The following is a 25,220-nucleotide window of genomic DNA, read 5'->3' as shown; positions in this document are numbered from 1 at the left end:
TAGAAAAGGCATTGGGTGGACAGTAGTTATGTAAAAAAAAAAGCACTGAACTATATACAGGGAAGTAGATTCTGGACTTAGCCTCCTAAATAACCAAAGTCATTACAGCTGGTCCTGACTTATTTTGACTCACGATTTTTTGAATTTATAATGGTGTGAAAGCAGTAACATACTGAGGAAACCATACTTCAGATTTTGGATTTTGATCTTTTCCCAGACTAGTGATATATGATGATACATTTTCATGATACTGGGCAGCAGCAGCCAAAGCTCCTATCCAGCCATGTGATCCTAAGGGTAAACAACCTGTATAATGACAACCACTTTGTACCCATAAAACCATTCTTTAACTTTCAGTACAGTATTCAATAAACTTCATGAGATATTTAACACTTAATTATAAAAATAGGCTCTGTGATAGATGATTCTGGCCAACTGTAAGCTAATGTTAAGTGTTCTGAGCACGTTTAAGGTAGGTTGAAACTAAGCTATGATGTTTAGTAGGTTTAGGTGTATTAAATATATTTTCAACTTATGATATTTTCATCTTAAGATGGATTTATTGGGAAATAACCCCATCCTAAGTTGAGGAAGATCTGGATTTAAAAGCAACCATAGGGGTGCCTGGGGTGGCTCAGTGGATTAAGTCTCTGCCTTCTGGTCATGGTCTCAGGATCCTGGGATCGAGCCCCACATAGGGCTCTCTGCTCAGCAGGAGCCTGTTTCCCCTTCTCTCTTTGACTTGTGATTTCTGTCTGTCAAATAAATAAATAAAAATCTTTAAAAAAAAAAAAAAAAAAAAAAAAAAAAAAAAAAAAAAAGGGTGCTAATTTGTATAAAAAGAAATAGGAGATAAAATAACAACATATGTATATACATGAATATTAAAGTGATGGCAGAAATAAAATTAAAATACTTTCAAACCAGAAGGAATCACACAGGTCGTCTAATCAGTTCTACTGCCACACCATACAAATAAGAAAACTGCTGAATAATCATTGCCATGATGCATTAGTATGAGAAAATATTTTAAATGTGATGTGGCTTCTAGAGTTAACATGGTGGAGTAGTAAGGATCCTATGTTAGTCTTATCCCTGGAATTCAGCTAGATAGTTATCAAATCATTCTGAACACTTGCATTTTCAACCCAGAGATCTGATAAAAGAAATGCTGCAATGCTACAAAGAGAAAAGTGGCCACTTCTTAGAAATATTGTCGTCTTTACTCTCTCTTTCTTCTTTTCTTTTCTGGACATAATAACAAGATGGAGAAACTTAATAACAAAAGAAAGAAGAACAGGAGTTAATATGGATATAAGTAAGATGTCTGAACCAGAACTTAAAACAATGATTATAAAGATACAAGTTGGGCTTGAAAAAAAGCATTCAAGATACTAAACAATCCCTTACTGTAGAAATAAAAGAACTAAAATACAGTCATGCCAAAATTAAAAAAAATGCTATTACTGAGATGCGGTAAAAAATGGAGGCTCTGAAAGTGACAATAAATAAGGCACAGGAGAGTCAGTAATATAGAAGACAAAATAATGGAAAATAAGTAAGCCGAAGAGACACAACTACTTAATCACGAAGGAAAGCTTCCAGAAATCGGTGATTCCATAAAGCAAAATAATATCCAGATAATAGGGGTCCCAGAAGATGAAGGGGAAGGAGGGAGGGCAGAATGTTTTATTTGAACAAATTACAGCTGGGAACTTCCCTAATCTAGGGAAGGAAATAGGCATTTAATCCAGGAGGGACAGAGACATCCCCTCAAAATCAATAAATAAAAAGATTGAGGTAATGATAAATGGTTCTCTAACCCCTTACTCTCAGTTTGGAGTTGTGTTTTGGACATACAATATAAAGAAGCTTGCAAATTTCAGATAAAGAGAAAAACCTGAAAGCAGCTTAGGACAAGAGGTCCATAACCTACAATGGTAGAAACATAAAACTGACAGCGGACTTGCCCAGAGACCTGGAAGGCCAGTAAGGACTGGCATGATATATTCAGGGTACCAAATGAGAAAAAATATGCAACCAAGAATACTTTTATCCAGCAAGGTTGTCATTCAGAATAGAAGGAGAGATAAAGAGTTTCCAGGTTTAGACAAAAACTAAAGGAATTTTTGACCACTACACTAGCCCTGTAAGAAATATTAAAGGGGATCCTTTGAGGGAAGAGAACCCAAAAGTAACAAACAGCAGAAAGGAACAGTGACAATCTACAGAAACAGTGACTTTACTGAAAATACAACGGTATAACTTCGTACGTAATTACTTTGAATGTAAATGGACTAAATGTTCCAATCAAAAGACACATGATATCAGAGTGGATAAAAAACAAGACCCATTGATATGCTGTCTATAAGAGACCATTCATTTTAGACCCAAAGATACCTCCAAATTGAGCATGAGGGGGTGGAGAACCATTTATCATGTTAATGAATATCAAAAGAAAGCTGGAGTAGCCATCCTTACATCAAACTAGACTTTTTAAACCAAAGACTATAATAGGAGATGAAAAAGGCCACAGTATCATAATAAAAGGGTCTACCCAACAAGAAGATCTAAAAACTGTAAATATTTATGCCCCTAACTTGGGAGCAGCCAATTATACAAACCAATTAATAAAATTAAAGAAACACACACTGATAATAATACAATCATAGATGGAGACTTCAACACCCCCCACTCACTGCAATGGACAGATCATCTAAGCAGATGAAAAAGGAAACAAGGGGCTTTGAATGACACACCAGACCAGATGGACTTAAGAGATATAATTAGAGCACTTCATCTTAAAGCAACAGAATACACATTCTTCTTGAGTGTACATGGAACATTCCCCTGAACAGATCACATACTGCATCAAAAATCAGGCCTCAACTGGTACAGAAAGACTGAGATCATACCATGCAAATTTTTAGACCACCATGCTTTAAAACCTGAACTCAATCACAAGAGAAAAATTGGAAGGAACACAAATACATGTTGGTTAAAGAGCACCTTATTAAAGAATCAATCAGGAAATTAGAGAAGAACTCAAAATATACACGGAAACAAATGTGAAAACAGGATAGTTCTGAACCTTTGGGATACAGCAAAGGTGGTCCTAAGAGGGAAGTATATAGTAACATAAGCCTTTCTCAAGAAAGAAGAGAAGTAGGGTGCCTGGGTGGCTCAGTGGGTTAAACCCTCTGTCTTCGGCTTGGGTCATGATTACAGGGTCCTGGGATCGAGCCCCACATCAGGTTCTCTGCTCAGTGGGGAGTCCGCTTCCCCCTCTCTCTGCCTGCCTCTCTGCCTTCTTGTGATCTCTCTCTCTCTCTCTGTCAAATAAATAAATAAAATCTTTAAAAAAAAAAAAAAGAAAGAAAGAAAGAAAGAAAGAAAGAAAGAAAGAAACAAGAGAAGTCCCAAATACACAACCTAACCTTAGACCTAAAGGAGCTGGGAAAAGAGCAGCAAATAAAGGCAAAATCTACTACAAAGCTGTAATCAGCAACACAGAATGGTACTGGCACAAAAACAGACACATAGATCAATGGAACAGAACAGAGAGCAGATATGGACCCTCAACTCTATGGTCAACTAATCTTCAACAAAGCAGGAAAGAATGTCCAATGGAAAGAAGACAGTGTCTCTTCAACAAAATGGTGCTGAAAAAAATTAGACAGGCACATGCAGAAGAATGAAACCGGACCATTTCCTTACACCATCACAAAAACAGACTCAAAATGGATGAAAGACCTAAACGTGAGATAGGAATCTGTCAAAATCCTAGAAGAAAATATAGGCAGCAACCTTACCTCAGCTGCAACTTCTTGCTAGATATGTATCCAAAGACAAGGGAAACAAAAGCAAAAATATACTATTGAGACTTCATCAAGATAAAAAGCTTTTGCACAGCAAATAGCTGACAAAATTAAAAGGCAACCTATGGAATGGGAGAATATATTTGCAAATGGCTTATCAGATAAAGGGCCAGTATCCGGGGCGCCTGGGTGGCTCGGTGGGTTAAAGCCTCTGCCTTCGGCTCAGGTCATGATCTCAGGGTCCTGGGATCGAGCCCTGCATCGGGCTCTCTGCTCAGCGGGGAGCCTGCTTTCCCCTTTCTCTCTGCCTGCCTCTCTGCCTACTTGTGATCTCTGTCTGTCAAGTAAATAAAATAAAAAAAAAAAAAAAGGGCCAGTATCCAAAATCTATAAAGAAACTTATTAAGTCAAACACCCAAAAATCAAAAAATCCAGTCAAGAAATGGGCAGAAGACGCCAACAGACTTTACCCCAAAGAAAACATACAAATGGCTTGCAGACACAGCATGAGGGAAATACAAATCAAAACCATAATGAGATACCATCTCACACCAGTCAAAATGGCTAAAATTAACAAGTCAGGAACAACAGATGTTGGTGAAGATGTGGAGAAAGGGGAACCCTCTTACACTGTTTAGTAGGAATGCAAACTGGTGAGCCACTCTGGAAAACAGTTTGGAGGGTTCCTCAGAAAGTTGAAAACAGAGCTACCCTATGAACCAGCAACTGCATTACTGGGTATTTACCCCAAAGATACAAATGCAGTGATCCAAAGGGGCATCTCACCCCAATGTTTAGAGTAGCAACAGCAACGTCCACCACAGCCAAAATATGGAAAGCGTCCAGATGTCCACTGACAGATGAATGGATAAAGATGAGGTATATATACACAGTAGTATTTTTATTCAGAAAGAATTAAATCTTATCATTTTCAACAATGTGGATAGAATTAGAGTATTATGCTAAGCAAAATAAGTAAGTCAGAGAAAGACAAATACCTTATGATTTCATTCATATGTGGAATTTAAGAAATAAAAGAGATGAACACAGGAGAAGGTAAGGAAAAATAAAATAAGATGAAAATTGACAGGAAGGCAAAATGTAAGAGACATTGAACTCTAGGAAACACACTGAGGGTTGCTGTAGGGGAGGTGGGTGGGGTGATGAGGTAACTGGGGGATTGGGTATTAAAAAAGGGAAACTGATGGAATGAGCACTGGGTATGTTATATGCAACTGATGAATCACTAAACTAATAATAATCACTAAGCCTCTGAAACTAATAAAAAAAAATCTGAAATGTGTAAAAAACGGGTTTTTTTTTTTTAGCATTTTCAAATTTATATAAAGTGAGATAATTATAAAATTATATCATGGAGATTTTAAATCAAGGAGATTTTTAAAAATCATAAAATAAAAATTAAATCAAGGAGATTTTTCTAAATAAATCACATTAGATTTAATAGTTTCTTCTTCACTGATTCTTTGTACTGAGAAAGGGTATTTTCATTGTCCCCCTTCATTCTTAAGACTAACAACAGACTTTTTGTACTCTTCAACTTCTTTCGTAGCAAGGAGCTCTTCTTTATTTACATCCAGATTTTTCTCAGCAGCTTTGATTTGGAGAAGTGTTTCCAGAATATTTTTTTCAGAGGAGCTATTGTTCCATACATACTCTTCCATGTGTCTGCTTCAGTCTTATCTTTCTCCCCATTCTTCAGTTTTCTGAAAGGAAAAAAAATGAGTTCTGAAATCTGAGAAATACGATCCAAAAACAAAGTTTTGTTTTTGTTTTAGGGAAAGAGAATCTGCAAAATGTGGAGTCCCTATGGATACTTTGTATGTGAACTTTGACTTCCCTCCCTTACAACAGCACTGCTATCCACCTGCGCCAACTGTTTCAGGACCCCACACTCTATGATGTGACTACTACATTACCACTCACTAACTACAGAATTTATCGGGCTTGCAAATTCCACTCACAAAGCAACACTATTTCCCAAAAGAGACAGAAAACTCATTTTTTGCAGCTTTCTAATCCCTAAACTCTTAACACATCAACACTTCACATTTCTGAGGTTAATAATAAAGAGTTGAGAAAAGACTGTATTTATCTTTGTAACATGCCTGTGGGGATGACAAGGAATACCAATCATTACAATAAAATAAAAAATATAAAATACATGTGTAATACATGATTTTTAGTCCTAATGACTTCATATATTCTGGAATTTTATTTTGTTATTATCTTTATTTTCTATTCCTCTAAGGGAAACAATTTTTGTTACTACTTGTTTTCTCTTTTTTTTCTTTCTTTCTTTTTTTTTTTTTTTAAAGATTTTATTTATTTATTTGACAGAGAGAGACACAGTGAGAGAGGGGAAGCAGGGGGGAGCGGGTGAGGGAAAAGCAGGCTTCCCTTGGAGCAGGGAGCCCGATACAGGGTTCAATCCCAGGACTCTGGGATCATGACCTGAGCTGAAGGCAGAGGCTTAACAACTGAACCACCCAGGCTCCCCACTAACATGTTTTTTCTTACAAAAGTTACTACTATGCTATCTTAGGGAACACTGTTAGGTTTTATAGTAATATAATTCAGATTCGTGATTTAGATGAAGATGTAACATTCTGTGAAAAATCAAGGAACGCAGCTGATAAATAATAAGCCCTGGTTCAATGAAGTGCTGAATGCCAGCCAATACTACACAGTAGTATTCTTTTTCAAAACTAACATATTCTAACATAATATAACATATTAACAATATTTATTTCCAAATAAACATATTCTGAGCTATATACTATTATAGAATCATCCAATATTCTTAAAGCTTTTGAAGGTGGTAAACCCCCGCAAATTAGAACATTTCTGAAGTATTAAAAGAAAGATTTGTAAGGCTGTCAAAATTATTTTATCTCTGAAAACTCCTCTTGAAAAAGACCCCAACTTGAGCAGACAGAGCTCCAAGTCTGTTCAGAATTAAGTGAGTACCAAGGAGTCGGTTTCCACTTCTGCCTCCCTCCTGTCCCCAACCTCACTATTCGAGTCCATGAAAAAAGAAAAAGCACAAGAGGGGTGCCTGGGTGGCTCAGTGGGTTAAAGCCTCTGCCTTCCGCTCAGGTCATGATCCCAGGGTCCTGGGGCATTAGGCTCTCTGCTCAGCAGGGAGCCTGCTTCCTCTCTCTCTGTTTGCCTCTCTGCCTACTTGTGATCTCTGTCTATCAAATAAATAAAAGTTTTAAAAAATCTTAAGAAACAAAAAAGGAAAAGAGAAAAAGCACAGGAAATGCATCCCTCAAAAGGTAAAGAGGAGCCCCACCAACTGCAAATAGGCCCCTGGATATGCCATGGACTCAGCTAACCCCATTTGGGTTAACTGAAGGCAAGGAAAGAGTCTCCTCCACAAAGAACCACAAGAAAAAGAAATCCTGTTTATATCCTTCAAACTAAATAACCTTTCCTTCAAGATAAACCAATAGGATGTGGAGTGTCTCCCTGACCCTCAAATTCCTTAGCCAAAGGGGCTATACTCACAACTCCCTATATACTGTTTGCCCCACCTCCCTATCCTGAATTTATAGCTGAGGAAAAACATCTCAAACTAACATTCTAGAAACATATTATCTGGTTGAGAATTAACTCTACACTCCTTTTTTAATCTGGCTGTGATTCACCCCATAGGCTTGGCAAAGGGGCGGGGTGGGTGAATAATGTGAAACAACTTCTTGTATCCTGTGCATACAAGCCTGTTGCAAATAACTTCTAACAGCCAAACTCTGAATTTTACATTAAAAAGAAAACTGACAAAATCATCCTACCCTACCTACGTTTTACTGTAATATTTGGGGAAAAAAAAAATGTCAGACCCTTAAAAAAAACAAATGCCCTCGGGGCACCTGGGTGGCTCAGTGGGTTAAGCCGCTGCCTTCGGCTCAGGTCATGATCTCAGGGTCCTGGGATCAAGTCCCGCATCAGGCTCTCTGCTCAGCAGGGAGCCTGCTTCCTCCTCTCTCTCTCTGCCTGCCTCTCTGTCTACTTGTGATTTCTCTCTGTCAAATAAATAAATAAAATCTTAAAAAAAAAAAAAAACAACAAATGCCCTAAATTAAATGTTTCTTTGGTCCTATCTACTCTTAGAAGTGCTTTAAATGATGAAACAGTGTCATAGTTTCTTCATAATTCTAACTTACAAATGAGTATCCTTAAGATTCCAACAAATACATTATATAAAGCACTATGTAAAACAGTCAATCTACCTCTTTTTAAAAAAAAATTCTAATCTACTTCATTCTTGACTGCTAGAAGACAATTAAGAGATGAACAATTTAAAAAATTATAACTTTCACCTAGTTTTATGTGGATTTTTTCACCTATTCTGAAATAGATACTTAAAGAGGTAACAAAAGTAAATTCACTGTAATCTTCATCATTTCATTTATCTTCCGCTTATGTTTGGTGTACACAATTCTAGGCTGCTTTGTCAAAGTGTTACAGTGTGCCATGCTATTGATTCCCTCGGCCCTCAGGTGGCCAGGAGACCCTGGAGCAGCGGTGCACAAGCACCCTCTTCCTTCACTGATCTCAGGAAAGACTTTTCTCTGTGTGCAGCGACACAAAAAAGGTTAGGAAATACTGCACTAAGGGATAACAAACACTTACAGGAGAAAATCATACTGTGTTAAATAGCCAGTGGTAAGTAGTAGTTTCCTACTAATCCTACACAGACACAAAGCAGTGTTGGGCTTCAGCTGCAAGCTAAACAAAACTCATGTTTTCAACAATTCTAATAACTTTAGGATCCAAACTCTGCACAGTTGAATATAAATTCCAAGATAATGATAGTAACAATACCAATAAATTAAATACTTATATGCCACGGACCTTAAATGCTTACATACATACATTATTTCATCTAATTCTTATTAAAACCTACTGGGTTTGATGTTAACATCTCTACAGAAAGAAAATAAAGTAATATGGAAGTTAAATAGGGGCCATAGCCACCTGGGAATGTTTCTGATTTCAGAATTTTTTACATTTTAGAAAATTAATACAGTGCATAAACCATATATTTTTGTTAACATTTCCAGAGAAGATCAACCACAGGACACCCTAAATCAAATACATCACCATTTTTTTGCAGCAACGTGTATGCAGTCACACTAAACAAAGGCTATAAATGTTTTTCATCCATTCAAGTCTCATTTTGCCACCAAATAAGTTATGAAAAAACTAGCAATTTCCAAAGCTTTGGGGGTTACAGAGTTAGGGTGTGTGTGTGTGTGATTTGCTCAGGATCGCACAGGGAGGTGGTATGACACAATATTTAATATGGGCTTTGGTGTTTTACGGAACTCAGTTTACATCCTAGCTTCATCACTTACTACTGTGACAGACTTGTGTTACAGAAGAAGTGATTCCAAGGGCTGTTCTGTGAATTAAAAGAGGTAAGGAATAAAAATAAAATAAAATAGGTAAGGAATATCCATGCACTTAGAGCAACCAGCTCAGAGTAAACACTAAATAAATGCTTGCTACGAATAAAACATAGCTTATGAAGATGAATGAAAGAGAGTGGGATTCAAATCCTTGTTAGCCTACCTACAAAATGTGTTTCTATGTCAAGGGGCATCATTACCCCCCCCCATCAAACAATAAATAGAAACTTTCAGTGTAAATATAAACACAAACCAAATTGTTCGAATGTTCTGCAATTATTCCCACTCACAAAATTGTATCATTATTTTTATAATGTTTAGATAAAAATAGTTAAAGAAACAAGAGGTCTTTATTTCTTATCCCTGATATAAAGGTAATGTTTTTCGTGATTCTTGTAACTTCATGTCTTCTTGATAAATGCTATCACTGATTAAATTTTCCCAATTAATTGCCTATTCTTACTAAGTTATCTCCAGTTTTCCTGCAGTCTCCTTTGGATATAGGCATTTTATGTCTAATCAGATGTAGATTAGAAAACACAGACACACACACACGCACACAAAATAGCATTCTTGTCAAGAAAAAGAAATTTACTTTTTTGAAGTCCTGAGTTAAATGGAAGAAAATATCTTTACAGCATCTTTAGAATGTCTCTGTTTTTCAAGCAGGAAAAGTAAAAGCTAATTATTATCAATATATTTACTTTTTGAGGGAAATCTTTACTACTCATTAATGTATAAGCTTTCACAGACGAGTAACAACCAAATAGAGCTTGTCAGTGAAGAGAGAACAGAACTAACTAAAAGAGATGCTGTTCTATAAATGATATATTAGGAAGCTATTCTAAAACATCTTAATCTTTGTCAATGATATAAAGGCAGTAATACTGTCCATACTACTTGTCACGTTAGAATATTTTTCATTTCTAAGAGGTATAAATATAAAATCCTTGGGGCACCTGGGTGACTCAGTCAGTTAAACACCCAACTCTTGATTTCAACTCAGGTGATGATCTTAGGGTCCTGAGATGGAGCCCCCAGTAGGGCTTCCTCCTCAGCAGGGAGTCTACTTGGGAATCCCTCTCTTTCTGCCCCTCCCCCACTCTCACTCTTTCTCTAAAATCAATTTTAAAATCTTAAAAAAAAAAAAAAAAAAGATATCAGAGTTACAGAATCAGTGATGACTAGACGAATGTGAATTCCAGGCTGCAAGGATGTGAGAAGGATCCTTCTGAAAATCCTTAAACATTTTCTTTCCTGAGGGCATTTTCCAATTCTGTACAAGACTGGCACTTGGCAAATGCAGGATTCTTCTTGGGTATAGAGGAATACGTGAAATTTGAGCTGTTACACAGGGCTCTATAAAACAGACTGGAACTGAAGAATCCCCAAAATGACTGGTTTTAGTTCTGGGGTTACTTATGGAGAAGTTGGGAAATCATAATCACACCTCTAAAAAGCAAAGTAAAATCCCCCATAATCTCAGAATGTTTAGGAGACAAAGTCGCACTAGAAGGAAGAAGTGTGTTTTAAATGCACAACCAATCACCCCCTTTTTTTTTTTTAAGATTTTATTTATTTATTTGACAGAGATCACAAGTAGGCAGAGAGGCAGGCAGAGAGAGAGAAGGGGAAACAGACTCCCTGCCAAGCAGACAGCCCGATGTGGGACTTGATCACAGGACCCTGAGATCATGACCTGAGCTGAAGGCAGAGGCTTAACCCTCTGAGCCACCCAGGCACCCCCTACCCCAATCACCCTTTTAAAAAACATCTACCAGATTCTGTTTCAAGGTTAGAGGTTACTAAGCTAAGCTCAAAAACTTCTGAAAAGTACAAATGACTCTACAGCAGATATAGAAGTTGATTAACCAAGTTCCCAATCAAAAGCCTTGATGGCTATGCCTAAGGAAGAGCTGGATGGATTTAATAACAGTCTAGATAGAGCAGAAGTCAGAATTAATGAATGCCAAAACAGACCAACACAAAACTACATTGCTATACATATCAGATCTGTACTATGGTATTATAACTATGAGATTCTGAAATCTTTTTATATTTTATGATATAACTCCAAGATTCCCAATGATTCTACTTAACAAGTTCCAACAAATCTTTGGAGGATAACTCTTAACATATTTCTTATAGACTGAATGCTTGGGTCTCCGCCCCCCCCCATGCCCCACCCTCAATTCTTGTTGGAATGGAACTCCCAAATGGTGGCATTGGAGGTGGAGTCTTTGGGAGATGCATAGGTCATGAGGTGGAGCCCTCATGAATGAGATTAACACCCTTGTGAAAGAGCTTCCAGAGAAAACCCTTGCCCCTTCTGCCATGTGAGCAGACAGCAAAACGACAGCTGTTTATGAAACAGGAAGTGAGCCCTCACTAGACACCCGACCTGCCAATGCTTTGATCTTAGATATCTCAAACTTCAAAAAAACAAGAAACAAATTTCTTTTGTTTATAAACAGACCAGTCTGTGGTACTGTGTTATAGCAACCTAAATGGAATAAGACAATGTCTTCTACAAATAAAAATCAAAACTTATTTTTTAAGTTTGCAATAACAAATTTTGGGAAATTTAGTCTGGATCAATTTTCTTAAATAAGTTTATTTATTTATTTATTATTTTTTAAAAGATTTTATTTATTTATTTGACAGATCACAAGCAGGCAGAGAGGCAGACAGAGAGAGAGGAGGAAGCAGGCTCCCCGCTAGGCAGAGAGCCCGATGCGGGGCTCAATCCCAGGACTCTGGGATCATGACCTGAGCCGAAGGCAGAGGCTTTAACCCACTGAGCCACCCAGGTGCCCCAAATAAGTTTATTTAAAAGCCTATAATTTTCACCATCTAAAACATAATTTTTCCATAACTTCAAACTTAAAGAACTAATAGTGTTAAATTTCACAAAAATAATCCGATACCATAGACTTCCTGATGGAAGAGCACAATACTAATTACACAGTAGTTTTTAAAAAGTCAAAATAGAATCTGATGAAGCTCTAGATATAACTATCAACTTAAAAAATTATAGTATGGTGATACAATCAGCAGAATTCAAATGATGGGAAAGCCCACAGCAAACAAGAGCCCAAGATTTCTTCAACAAATAAATTGCAAGGAAAGAGCTCAACAGACAAAACTCCCTTTCGGTCTGTGACTGCTCCTGCATACTCTTTCACAAAACATTTCCTGAGAACCCACCATGTGCTAGGCAGTACGGGGAGAAGCAGGATGTCTCTAGGTACCCTGGCTAAAAATGAATGTTTTCATATCCAAGTATTTTAGAAAAAGGGTACCTATGCTTGTTCGTATTAGGCATCTGCTGATGAAATAAAAAACAGAAAAAAAAAATCCTCATTATTCAAATACAATAATAATGTAGTGGAACAAAATCCAATTTTTTAAAAAAATTTTTATTTATTTATTTGACAGACAGAGATCACAGGTAGGCAGAGGCAGGCAGAGAGAGAAGCAGGTCCCCGCCGAGCAAGGAGCCTGTTGCAGGGCTTGATCCCAGGACCCTGAGATCATGACCTAAGCCGAAGGCAGAGGTTTTAACCCACTGAGCCAGCCAGGCGCCCCCCAAAATCCAATTTATAAGCTAATTCTTTTCTTTTTCTTTTTTTCCTAATTCTTTCTTTCTTTTTTTTTTAGAGAGAAAGGGCACATGCTAGCAGGGGGAGGAGGAGCAGAGGAAGAGGGACAAGCCAACTTAGTGCTGTGCACGGAGCCCAACTGGGGGCTTGATCCTATGACCCTGAAATCATGACCTGAGCCAAAAAATCAAGAGTCCAACACTCAATTGACTGAACCACCCAGGCACCTCTAAGTTAATCATTTTCTATGAGGCTAAATACATTTTGTTTTTGTGATTTAAAGGAGTCTATTACAGAAAATTTCAAACACATACAAAAGAGATAGCACTATATAAAACTCTCACGTACTCATCAACCAGTCTCTCTCCACCGCACCCCCCCAAGATTTTGTTTATTTATTTGAAAGACAGCAAGAGAAAGAGCAAAAGAGATAGAGAGCATGAGTGGGGTAAGGGGCAGGGAGAGAAGCAGACTCCTGGCTGAGCAGGGAACCCAATGCAGGGCTTGATCCCAGGACTCCGGGATCATGACCTGAGCTGAAGGGAGATGCTTAACCAACTGAGCCAGCCACCCAGGCACCCCAAGAGTTTCTTTTTCTTTTCTTTTCTTTTTTTTTTTCTTTAAAGATTTTATTTATTTATTTGACAGAGAGAGATCACAAGTAGGCAGAGAGGCAGGCAGAGAGAGAGAAGAGGAGGAAGCAGACTCCCTGCTGAGCAGAGAGCCCGATGCGGGACTCGATCCCAGGACCCTGAGATCATGACCTGAGCCGAAGGCAGCGGCTTAACCCACTGAGCCACCCAGGCGCCCCCAAGAGTTTCTTCTTCTTTTGAAGTGTAGCTGCAATATATTAATTTTAAAATATAAATAATATCATCTTCAAATTACTGGGTGGCAATTAAAAATATCACTAAGCTTAAATTGTTCACCATTTAGGCAGAGTTTGATTAACCTATAGACTCCTATTTTAATACTTCAACCACTAAACATTTATAATTTTAGCATTTAATTTGTATGAGTGTGTATATAATACATATACACATATCTGGGCTCTCTTTTTTCTTCCCTGCCTACAACGAGAGAACCGGCTCTGACTACAACCCTAGAGGAAGCAACCTTTCATTCTACACGATCTGTTCTCCTTTCTACAAAGCCTCAATTATTCATTTGCTCAATAAATCTTTATTGCACAACTACCCTGCCAGGCACACACTGTGCTGTCCTGCAATTGCCAGTCTAGTAGGAAACCTGGAGTTGAGTAGGAGCCAATCAAATGGAAGACTGCAATCCCAGCAGAGAAAAGAGCATCCAGAAAGACCTGGAGATAGCAAAGACCTCAGTATAATCACGGAACTGAATGGAGGCCAAGGTGAGGAAAGCAGCATGGGATGAATAAAGCTATTAGAATACTTACTTTAGAATACTTACTACGTATGTCAGCACCATACATACAATAATTCACTTAACTTCCACAACAACCCTATGAGGTAGTACTATTACTATCTGCTTTATAGACCAAACACTGAAGCCCAGACCCATTAAATAATTTGCTAAATCATACTGCTTTTTAGTGGCAGAACAACATATTCCAAGGAACACAGATACACTGTAAAAAAGAATATAAAGAACAAAAGAATAATTTAATTGCATCTATCACCTTTTTGTCCTCTTGTAAGCATAAATTCAATACAAAGAAAAACACTGCATTCCATGCATTGGTCAGTGTATTCTGATGTAACAGAAGGCAAAGAAATAGCTGTTCCACTGAACACACAAAGTTGTCACCTTTTACCATCTTATTTACAGCTCCCTTTGCCTAGAACATGAATCACAGTAATATTCCACTTCTCATGATTATAAGTAAGGCATTGTTCTACATGAGGAAAAAACAGTTTAAGCATTAGAAGAAAATTCAAGTTATTTGAAAATCATAAAAAATAAGAAGAGGTAAATATCCATAGTGGATTTTTTAAAAAAAGAAAGACTACTGCCAATTCTTTCAGTTACCATGGCCAAATGTTTAACTGAGTATGTCAAGGAACTCAATTTAATTCAGATTGTTTTTTTTTTTTAAAGATTTTATTTATTTATTTGACAGAGAGAAATCACAAGTAGTTGGAGAGGCAGGCAGAGAGAGAGAGAGAGAGGAGGGAAGCAGGCTCCCTGCTGAGCAGAGAGCCCGATGCGGGACTCGATCCCAGGACCCTGAGATCATGACCTGAGCTGAAGGCAGCGGCTTAATCCACTGAGCCACCCAGGTGCCCCCAGATTGGTTTTTTAAAAATTTACTGAATGCTATTTTGTCAGACATTGTACTCGGGGTTGGGAATGCAGCAATAAATGAAAGATACGTCCTTCTCCTCAGTAATCTCACAGTCTAACAGGGTCAGTCAGACAATTACCATAGAAGCAATAAGAAGAATGCTAACAGGAGGAGGAGGAAAGGATACACTGATAACTTCTAGGACGGGCTACATCTGAAGTGTATTAAAAGGTTCATATGAATCGGCAAGGCTGATCAATTTGAAAAAAAAGGGATCATAAGCAGAAAGAACAGCATATGTAAAGTTATAAAAGAACACATTATGTTCATTACGGCTGAGATACAGAATACATAGCTTATATTTCCTGAGAACTGGTAATGAGGTGGCAAACTGTTGTGAACAGACAGGCTATGTAGGTTAGATTTTATCCTGGGTAATAGGGAACCACTCACGGAAGGACTTTATAAAGCAATATGACACAATAGATTTGCTTTTTAGAAACAATTACTTTAACAGAAATCCAGAAGATAGACGGGATGGGAAAATCAATAAGGCTATTATAATTAAAAGATGATGAAGACTCAGGGTGGTAGCAGTAGGCAACAGGAAGAGAAAATATTTTTAAAGGATGTAATATGATGTTTTCCCTGACAGCAAAGAGAAGTGTCACCTTAATTGTGCCATCATCCAAGAATACAGAACAGCTGCCTATTGCCTAACACATCAAGTCAAAAAAGTCTGTATCATGGACAAATTTTTTTGCCCTTCTTCTTTTTTTTTAATGATCTTATTTATTTATTTGAGAGAGAGAGCAAGTAAGAGAGAGCATGAGAGGGTAGATGGTAGGGTAGATGGTCAGAGGGAGAAGCGGACTCCCTGTGGAGCTGGGACTCCAGGATCATGACCTGAGCTGAAGGCAGTCACTCAACTAACTGATACTAGACACATATACAAAAACCATCTTAAAAGAGATATACCAGCCTTCTGTGTAGTTTCTTTATTAAGAAGACTCAAAGATTGGGGAAATTATTCACAATCAGAACTTATATCAGACTCCTCTGTGGAGACTTTAAAATGAAACCTTCCTGAGTTTCACCACTAGAGATGTTAATTATGTAGAGTTCATGGATCCGTAATTTAAAAAAAGCTTCCCAGGTGAGTGTAATGCAACCCGTACCTGAAAACAGGTTAGGGGGATAAATTTTCTTTCTTTTTTCTTTTTTTTAAAAAGATTTTATTTATTTGAGAGAAAGAGCACAAGCAGGGGGAGAGGCCAAGGAAGAGGGAAAAGTAGGCTCCCCCCTGAGCAGGGCGTCTAATAGAGGGCTTTCCATCCCAGGACACTGGGATCATGACCTGAGCTGAAGCCAGAAGCTTAACCAACTGAGCCACCCAGGTGCCCTGGAAATAAATTTTCAACTGTCAATTGTTCAGTTTGAGAACATAGTAAGCTAGCAGCTAAAGTGCAGATTTGATTTCATCTCTTATTTAATAATCTGTTTTAATGGAAGTCAAAGTTGAATAACACTAAATATGATACCATGGGAAGAATATGAACTTTGAAGCTGCAGTTCAAGTCTCGAGTCCCTCAGCCAACAAACTCTGTAAACTTGAGAAAAACTATGTATCTCTCTAAATCTTGATTTCTCAATTTATATCATGAAGAGGTTGTAACAGATAAATCTGATTCCCGATCTTCAAAGTCAGTACTAATTTAAAATGGATGGACACACACTAAACACTATTGTGTTCAGAAAAAAAAACACCATTTTAAAGCACTTTTTAAAAATGGAGTTCCTCAGAGCACCTGGGCAGCTCAATCAGATAAGCGTCTGCCTTCAGCTCAAGTCAAGATCCCAGGATCCTCGTATGGAGACCGGCATGCGGCTCCCTGCTCAGCGGGAAACTGCTTCTCCCTGTATCCCCTGCTCTTCATGCTCATCTCTCACTATTTCTCTCTGTCAAATAAATAAATAAAATCTTAAAAAAAAAAAAAAAATGGAGCTCCTCTCTCACTCCTCATCCCCTTTTTGGTTTCCTTTTTATTTTTATCCAGGGTGATCATTTGGAAAGCAAAGGTAAAAAAGAAAGAGACACAGGTGACTCCTGGAGCAAGACTAAAAATTTCTTTTAAAACGAAAGCCAAGGGGAGCCTAGGTGGCTCAGTCAGTTAAGTGTCGAACTCTTGATTTTGGCTCAGGTCATGATCTCAGGACTGTGATACCAAGCCCCACATCTGGCTGGGTGCTAGATTTGGAGCCTGCTTAAGATTCTTTCTTTCCTAGAATGAATGAAACAAGATGGGATTGGGAGGGAGACAAACCATAAGTGACTCTTAATCTCGCAAAACAAACTGAAGGTTGCTGGGGGGAGGGGGTTTCGGAAAAGGGGGTGGGGTTATGGACATTGGGGAGGGTATGTGCTATGGTGAGTGCTGTGAAGTGTGTAAACCTGGCGATTCACAGACCTGTACCCCTGGGGATAAAAATACATTCTATGTTTATAAAAAGAAAAAGAAAAAAAAAAAGATTCTTTCTCTCCTCTCTGCTCCCTCTCTAAAAATAACAATAACAATAATAAAAATAAAAATAAATTAAATAAAGGCCAGATGTGCTATTTGCCTGGAATCAAGGAAAAGGTAGCAAGTAAGCACTCTTTATTGTTACTGCTCTACTACAAATGCTCAGACTCATCATGGGAATCCAATTAATGTATTTAGTTATTTTTTTCTTTAATAAACACTGTAATATTAGTTTATGCATAATTAGATTACTCAGAAGTTTATGCATAAATACATTTCACATTGAAAAGATGTACCCTGTTACAGCAGCCATTATTTTTCTATAATACAGAGGATACTAACATAGTCAAATATAAATTAGCATCAGGAAATAAACTCATAGAAGCAAATGTTTGTGGGAAACTTCCAAAACAATAAGGAATTAAGAATACTTTGTAAATATTTGAGAAAACATAATCAAATGAAAAGCAAACCTAATCTACACATAAATCATACATCCATGAAAATTAAGTATCTCAAACTGTTGCAAAGATATTTTTTATAAACTGGGCACAATTATGATTGCTGATTATTAACAATTTTATCAATAGATCATTAAGCTAGAACAGTAAGCTAATCATTGCTAACATCTAACAAGTATGCTACGTTTTTACTAAAAAGGGAGTTTGATACTTTGTCACCTTACTTTTGAAGACTTCTACTTCAAAAGGCTATGGAAATCGGACACCTGGATGGCTCAGTGGGTTAAAGCCTCTGCCTTCGGCTCAGGTCATGATCCCAGGGTCCTGGGATCAAGCCCTGCATTGGGTTCTCTGCTCCGCAGGGAGCCTGCTTCCTCCTCTCTCTCTCTGCCTGCCTCTCTGCCTACTTGTGATCTCTGCCTGTCAAATAAATAAATAAAATCTTTAAAAAAAAAAAAAAAGGTCTATGGAAATCTAAAAGAATGGACAACTATTATTAAACATTCGGTGTTCTTATATAGCACTGACCTAGATACTATGAAGAACAAAATACAGTAAGGTTGGATATATGCTAATGAGGACCTTATGATCAGTCAGAAAGACAAAACATATATGGAATAACAAAAACACACATGGGAAACAGTCAACTGTTTCCAGTCATACATGGCACAACTGCCTGTGGTCAAGGGCCCTATTAACCAATATAGATGAGACAGTATAACTTGCTATTTATGTGAGATAGGAGTTACGCAAAGAATAAAAGGCTCAAATTCATCTGTTGAATTAATATCCAAAATATATGAAGAACTCATAACAACTCAAGCAGAAAAACAATTTGAGAATGAGAAGATCTAAATACCCACTTTTCCAAAGACATACAGATGGCCTAAAAGACACATGAAAAGATGTTCCACATCAGTCACCAGTGAAATGCAAATCAAAAGGACAATGAAAGACAATGAAAGAACACTTCACACCTGTTACAATGGTTATTCTCAAAAAGACAAGAAATAACAAGTATTGATAAGGATACAGAGAAAACAGAACTCTGTGCACTGCTGGTGGGAATGTAAATTGGTACAGCCACTGTGGAAAACAGTACAGAAGTTCCTCAAGAAATTAAAAATATAACTATCACAAGATCAAGCAACTCCACTTCTGGGTATACATCCAAAGAAAAGGAACATTAACTTGAAAAAATACCTGCACCCTCACGTTCACTGCAACATTATTTACAATAGCCAAGACATGGAAACAATCTCTGTGTACAATGATGGATAAACCGATAAAGAGTTAAGTGTGTATGTATGCAAGCATACGTACATATACACTATGGACTATTATTCAGCCAAAAAAAAGGAACTCCTACCATCTGTGACAACATGAATGGCTCTTGAAGGCATTAAGCTAAGTGAAAAAAAAGTCAGAGAAAGATATATAACATATGATCTCATTTATGTGTGGAATCTAAAAAACCTCAACGTATAGCAACAGAACAAATTGGTGGCTGCTAGAGGCTAGGGTTGAGCAAAGTGAGTGAAGATGGTTAATAGGTACAAACTTCCAGTTAGAAAGCAAATCATGGGGATGTCATGTACACTATGGTGACTACAGTTAATAATACTGTACTGCATATTTGAAAGTTACTAAGAGTAAATTTCAAAAGTTCTCATCACAAGAAAAAAACATTTGTAACTATATGCAGTGATGAGTGGATGAATGTTAACTAGACATAATGTGATCATTTCATAACATATGTTATGGAAGCATTACACTTTACCACCTGAAACAAATATAATATTATACATCAATTATATCATAAAAAATAGGCTCAAAGCAGGTATCAACTGAAGTGTTGAAGGATATACAATAAGTAGAAAAAATTAAAAAATTAAATAGTAAACTATACAACATTGTAAACTATACAACAACACTTTTGTAATATTTACTACAAAACCTTGTTTCTACTAGTGTTCCTCAATGGAAAAGACAAAGTCTTCCTCCTTATATATTAAACCCCATATGCAACAACACCAAGCAAGTAATAGGCAACCAGTAAACTTTTACCCCATCAATCAATAAACAGTTCATTTTAATGAAAGCACACCTGACATTTGCTATACGGATGGTTTACTATTTCATAAACATTAAAAAAGTGAAAGGGGTACCTTCTTAAACAACTAGTAAAATGCTACCTCGGCTCAATTTTGCCCTCTGGATACAATTTTACACTCTGTAAATAAGCCATACAACCTGTTCACAACCTGGCTCTGACTTGTTTTCCTGGTCTCAACTCCTTACCTCTGCCCTATCAGCCTTACACCCCGGCCACACCCAACTTCCGCCAGCTCTCTACATCCACAAGGCCAGAGTCCTTCACCCACTGCTCTACTGCATCTTCCTATTTATCTTCCAGAACCAGTCACCAGTTCTTGTGAAGCTTCCAGGGAGAATTAATACTCATCGGTGGCTCTCACAGCACCGTGTTCCTACCTCCATTACTGAGTGAAACAGACTACGTTATAACTTCCTGGTTCTCTCCAGAAATAAAGGTACCTAAAGGCAGAGCTCTTTCACTTTCATAGTCTGAGCAATACCTAGCACTGTACTTGGTACACAAGACAAAATTACTGCTGAATGCAGGAAAGAGTACACAACATTACAAACATCATTCAAGAGTTCTTTACTATCACCTGGAAATATATGTGCATTCCATGTATTCCACACATCATAAGGAACTCACAGACCAAACATTAAATGGTGATGATGGAGCTGCAAAAGGACTCTTCATTATCAGATATATCTGCGATAAGGTCTGCTTTAAAAATGAACTTTTTTTTTAAAGATTTTATTATTTGAGATAGAGTGAAAGGGAGAAGCAGGATCCCCACAGAGCAGGGAGCCTAACATGGGGCTCAATCCCAGGACCCTGGGATCATGACCTGAGCTGAAAAGAGATGCTTAACCAACTGAGCCACCCCACTGCCCCTGAACTTCTTACTTTAACATGAACTCTTTACTTCAAAAATGAACTCTTCAAAAATGAACTCTGAGGGGCACCTGGGTGGCTCAGTGGGTTAAAGCCTCTGCCTTCGGCTCAGGTCATGATCCCAGGGTCCTGGGGTCGAGCCCCACATTGGGCTCTCTGCTCAGTGGGAAGCCTGCTTCCTCCTCTCTCTCTCTCTGCTTGTCTCTCTGCCTGTTTGTGATCTTTCTCTGTCAAATAAATAAATAAAATCTTAAAAAAAAAAAAAATGAACTCTGAGTCTGAAATTACCTGACTCAGAAGTTTGTTATGTGGCTTTCCAGAACCAATTTAGTATAAAGCTAGATGTATTTTTGACTAGCAATAAGACTATCATCATTTACATTTTGAACTGAAAGATCTTTGACTTTGTAAAAATCAGTTTAAACCCTAATCACTAGCAAATCACACTTTTGTTCTCTTCTAACATCTTCCCTGAGTCTTATTCACATGGATATATTAGAATCCAGACTGAAAAATAACAATAATAATTTAACTAGGCAGTTAGGCAAGCCTCTCCATGTCCATAAAGAGGACAGCAACAGTAGACTAGTGTGAAGATATTAAACACATGAAATGTAGGTGGCTGGGTGGCTCAGTTGTTAAATGTTTGCCTTTGGCTCAAGTGATGATCCCAGGGTCCTAGGATGGAGCCCTGCATCGGGCTCCCTACTTGGTGGGAAGCCTGCTTCTCCTTCTTCCACTCCCCCTGCTTGTGTTCCCTCTCTCACTGTGTCTCTCTCTGTCAAATAAATAAAATCTTTAAGAAAAAAATAAAATAAATAAACACATGAATGGGACAGCTTCACTGACCTAATACGTTAGTTTATGTTGATGTATAAGGCTACCCCGATTTTTTTTATTGTTTTAATTTCTTTTCAGTGTACCAGAATTCATTGTTTATGTATACCCCAATTTTCAATGTCATTTCTTAAGGAAAGGACTGCCAGAAGACTGGAAGATAATAAAACAACACAATGACCAATAAAAACAACACAATGACCAATTGGCTGAACTTTTCTTTACCTGTCTGTTTTGATGGTAAGTACATCTGTAGTCTTGCAGTATCGCTCTCCCACAAGTTTAATGAGTTTCTTCTTTGCATGATCATCTAAATTCAAACTGGAAAGTTTAACCTTAAAAATACAAGAAAAAGTTATTTGAAAAGAATTATTTCAGATACTTTGTTTAGTGAAAAGAAAACCCCCAAACCCAGTAACAATATCATTTAATGTTAAACTAACCAAAAAGAAACTTTTGCAACCTGTACCGTTGTCTATGTAGAGTTAGCAAACGGCATGCATTATGAAGCCTGATCTTACTCATGGGGAAAAAAAAAAGGAGGAGGAGGAAACTGTTTTGAGTTGAAAGTTCTGGGCATTAGCACCTTTCCTGTTAAAACCAATAAGTCTCTTAAATAAATGATATTACAGCTTATGAGTAGCACTAAGAATTAAACTCAATTAGTCTTAGTAAAGCTGGAATATAAGAATACTGGGATAAAACAAAAATGCTTTAAGATATTTCCACCATGCAATTATGAGACTTTTATCATTGCAACTTGCTTAGGGGTATTTATTTTAAAAGGTCCAGGTATCTCATGGAAGATGGTATAGAGCATTCATGAAGGATCAAGACATTTGAAATTCAGCTCAACATTTCTCAAAATGTTAATACTAGTCCCAGAGGCTGTTAAGTAGAATTATTTCTCGGGGCGCCTGGGTGGCTCAGTGGGTTAAAGCCTCTGCCTTCCGCTCAGGTCATGATCCCAGGGTCCTGGGCTCGAGCCCCACATCGGGCTCTCTGCTCAGCAGGGAGCCTGCTTCCTCCTCTCTCTCTGCCTGCCTCTCTGCCTACTTGTGTTCTCTGGCTGTTAAATAAATAAATAAAATATTAAAAAAAAAAGAATTATTTCTCTAAAACGGCTATTTTTGTTGAATATATTCAGATAATACAGAGTTAAACTGGGTTCTTTATAGAAGGACTTCTTAGAAGTGGTAATATGCTAATGAGCATTCTGAAATTTCAAGACGCAGGGTTCTTATGTAACAATTTCCAGATTTATCTGACCTCATATTCTATTTTTCAAGGGACAGTTCATGGAATTAGTCTTCCTTAAAACATATTTTGGGAAACACTGGACTACATGAACAGTTTTTAATTTGGAGAGAATTATGGCATGGATTGAAGGTATCTAAAAGAAAACTAGACTTGAAATAGAAAAATAGGTTAGATACTAGAATACAGTTAAGTAAGGTAAGCCACACACTGTTTTTCCATGGACGGCATTAAGAATAAGAAAAATCCATAACTATATGAAGAGAAAAAAAGGCTCAATAAGATTTTACAATCACATCTACTTCTCGTTAGCTTCTATAACCCTGCACTTCCCTCAAGACATTATAGCAGGAGAGCTTATTTATTTTTCCATTTTTCCCACTAGCCTGCAAACTCTCCAGGGTAAGAACGGTATCAGTCCCATTTTTGGTGATGGCCTAGCACTTAAAGAACATATGACATGTATTTGTTGAATGAACACATAAATGAAAAAAAGAAAGGATACATGTTTTTTTTAAGCACTGTGAATTTTTTATTTGAACTAATATAGGAAATAAATAAATAAAAATATACTTTTAAAGAATAAATGCAGGAAAAACATTGACTATTAAATATCAACCTAACAGAATGGTCCTATGAGCAGGCAGTGCAAATTACCACAGTTCCCTGGAAAGAATACGTATCAACAACCAGGTTATCAGCTTGAGGTATAAGAAATATAATTCTGATTATTAACGATAAGAATTACTTAAAAGGAAATAGTGAAATGAATGTACCCCTAATTATTAACATACTTGTACTTATGCCTGCACATACAGTACAAAAGAATAGTTTTTACGTTAGAATAAGAGAATGGAATGATTTTTTTCCTTTTAAAACTCCCTTCAATGTAATCATTTTCAACAATAAATTAAAAAATTTACAATTTAAAAAATTTAAGTGTTCTAGCTTTTTATGTAAGAAGTAGTAAAAAAAAAAAAATGGCACCAATGCTGATTATTGTAACTGCTTTAAAACTAACATTCACATTAACACTTTGAATGTTTAAAAATTATACAGCGTTTATACCAGAAACTCAAAATATTTTAGAGCCATGTGGTACACTCACGCCACCTGCTAACACTCAAAGGCACTGCAAAATTGTAGTCATTAAACTAGATGAACAGTCTGACTCTGAATTTGAGCAGCAATAATTACCATTCTTTTTCCAAAATTCCAAAGAATGCTTGGACTTTTCTTTTGCTACATTTTAAAGCATCAATACTGTATTAACATTATCCCCCAAAACAACACTGACATTTCAAATCATAGGAGATCATGGTTTTATGTATATACTTTCAAATGCCCATATTTAGGAGTTACATAAATTGAGAAATAAACCTAATTGTGTGAAGTACCTTCTCTATTTAGAAGCACAGTACGTCAGTTAAAGAACTATAGTTATATACAAAAGACAAGACCTGGGTTTGATTTCTAGATTTGCAACTTTATTTGCTAAGTGACCTTAAATCACTTGATCTTACTGTTTCCTCATTTACAAAACAAAGTACTCACAGGATTTTTGTCAGGAATAAATGAGAATACATAGAAGAAAGCCATTTATAAAGAAAAGTCCTACACAAATATTGTTTTTTTAATTCAGCACTACCTTTATGACTGTCAAGAAAAATATGATACCATCTTTCTTTCTCTGAATTTAAAAATTTGAGTATCTTTTTTTTTTTAAAGATTTTATTTATTTATTTGACACAGTGAGAGCGATCACAAGTAGGCAGAGAAGCAGGCAGAGGGAGAGGGGGAAGCAAGCTCCCCACTGAGCAGAGAGCCCGATGCGGGACCCGATCCCAGGACCCTGAGATCATGACCTAAGCCGAAGGCAAAGGCTTTAACCACTGAGCCACCCAGTGGCCCCGAGTATCTCTTAATATAGTTCTTTATACTATTTGACTGGCTTGACAATATTACTTTAAATCATGCCAGGCGACACCTGGTTAAATATCTGACTCTTGATTTTGGTCATGATCTTGGGGTTGTGA

General features: G+C 37.2%; 1 protein-coding gene across 1 annotated transcript in view; it reads right to left on the bottom strand.

Moving 5' to 3' along the window:
• Positions 1 to 5,406: 5,406 nt before the first annotated feature.
• Positions 5,407 to 25,220, bottom strand: part of LOC123390065 (28S ribosomal protein S35, mitochondrial-like) — a 38,941-nt gene continuing 19,127 nt past the window's right edge. The window contains exons 6-7 of the mRNA XM_045073456.1: positions 22,153 to 22,262; positions 5,407 to 5,542 (exon numbers count right to left, since the gene is read on the bottom strand). Of these exons, the coding sequence (XP_044929391.1) occupies positions 5,407 to 5,542; positions 22,153 to 22,262 (246 nt within the window). The remainder of the gene's footprint in view (positions 5,543 to 22,152; positions 22,263 to 25,220) is intronic.

The sequence above is a fragment of the Mustela putorius genome, unplaced genomic scaffold (genome assembly GCF_011764305.1).
Source record: "Mustela putorius furo isolate JIRA1106 unplaced genomic scaffold, ASM1176430v1.1 tig00537227_pilon_pilon_pilon, whole genome shotgun sequence".
Lineage (NCBI taxonomy): Eukaryota > Metazoa > Chordata > Mammalia > Carnivora > Mustelidae > Mustela > Mustela putorius.
Note: the sequence above shows the minus strand (reverse complement) of the source record. Positions and strands in the feature narration are given on the sequence as shown.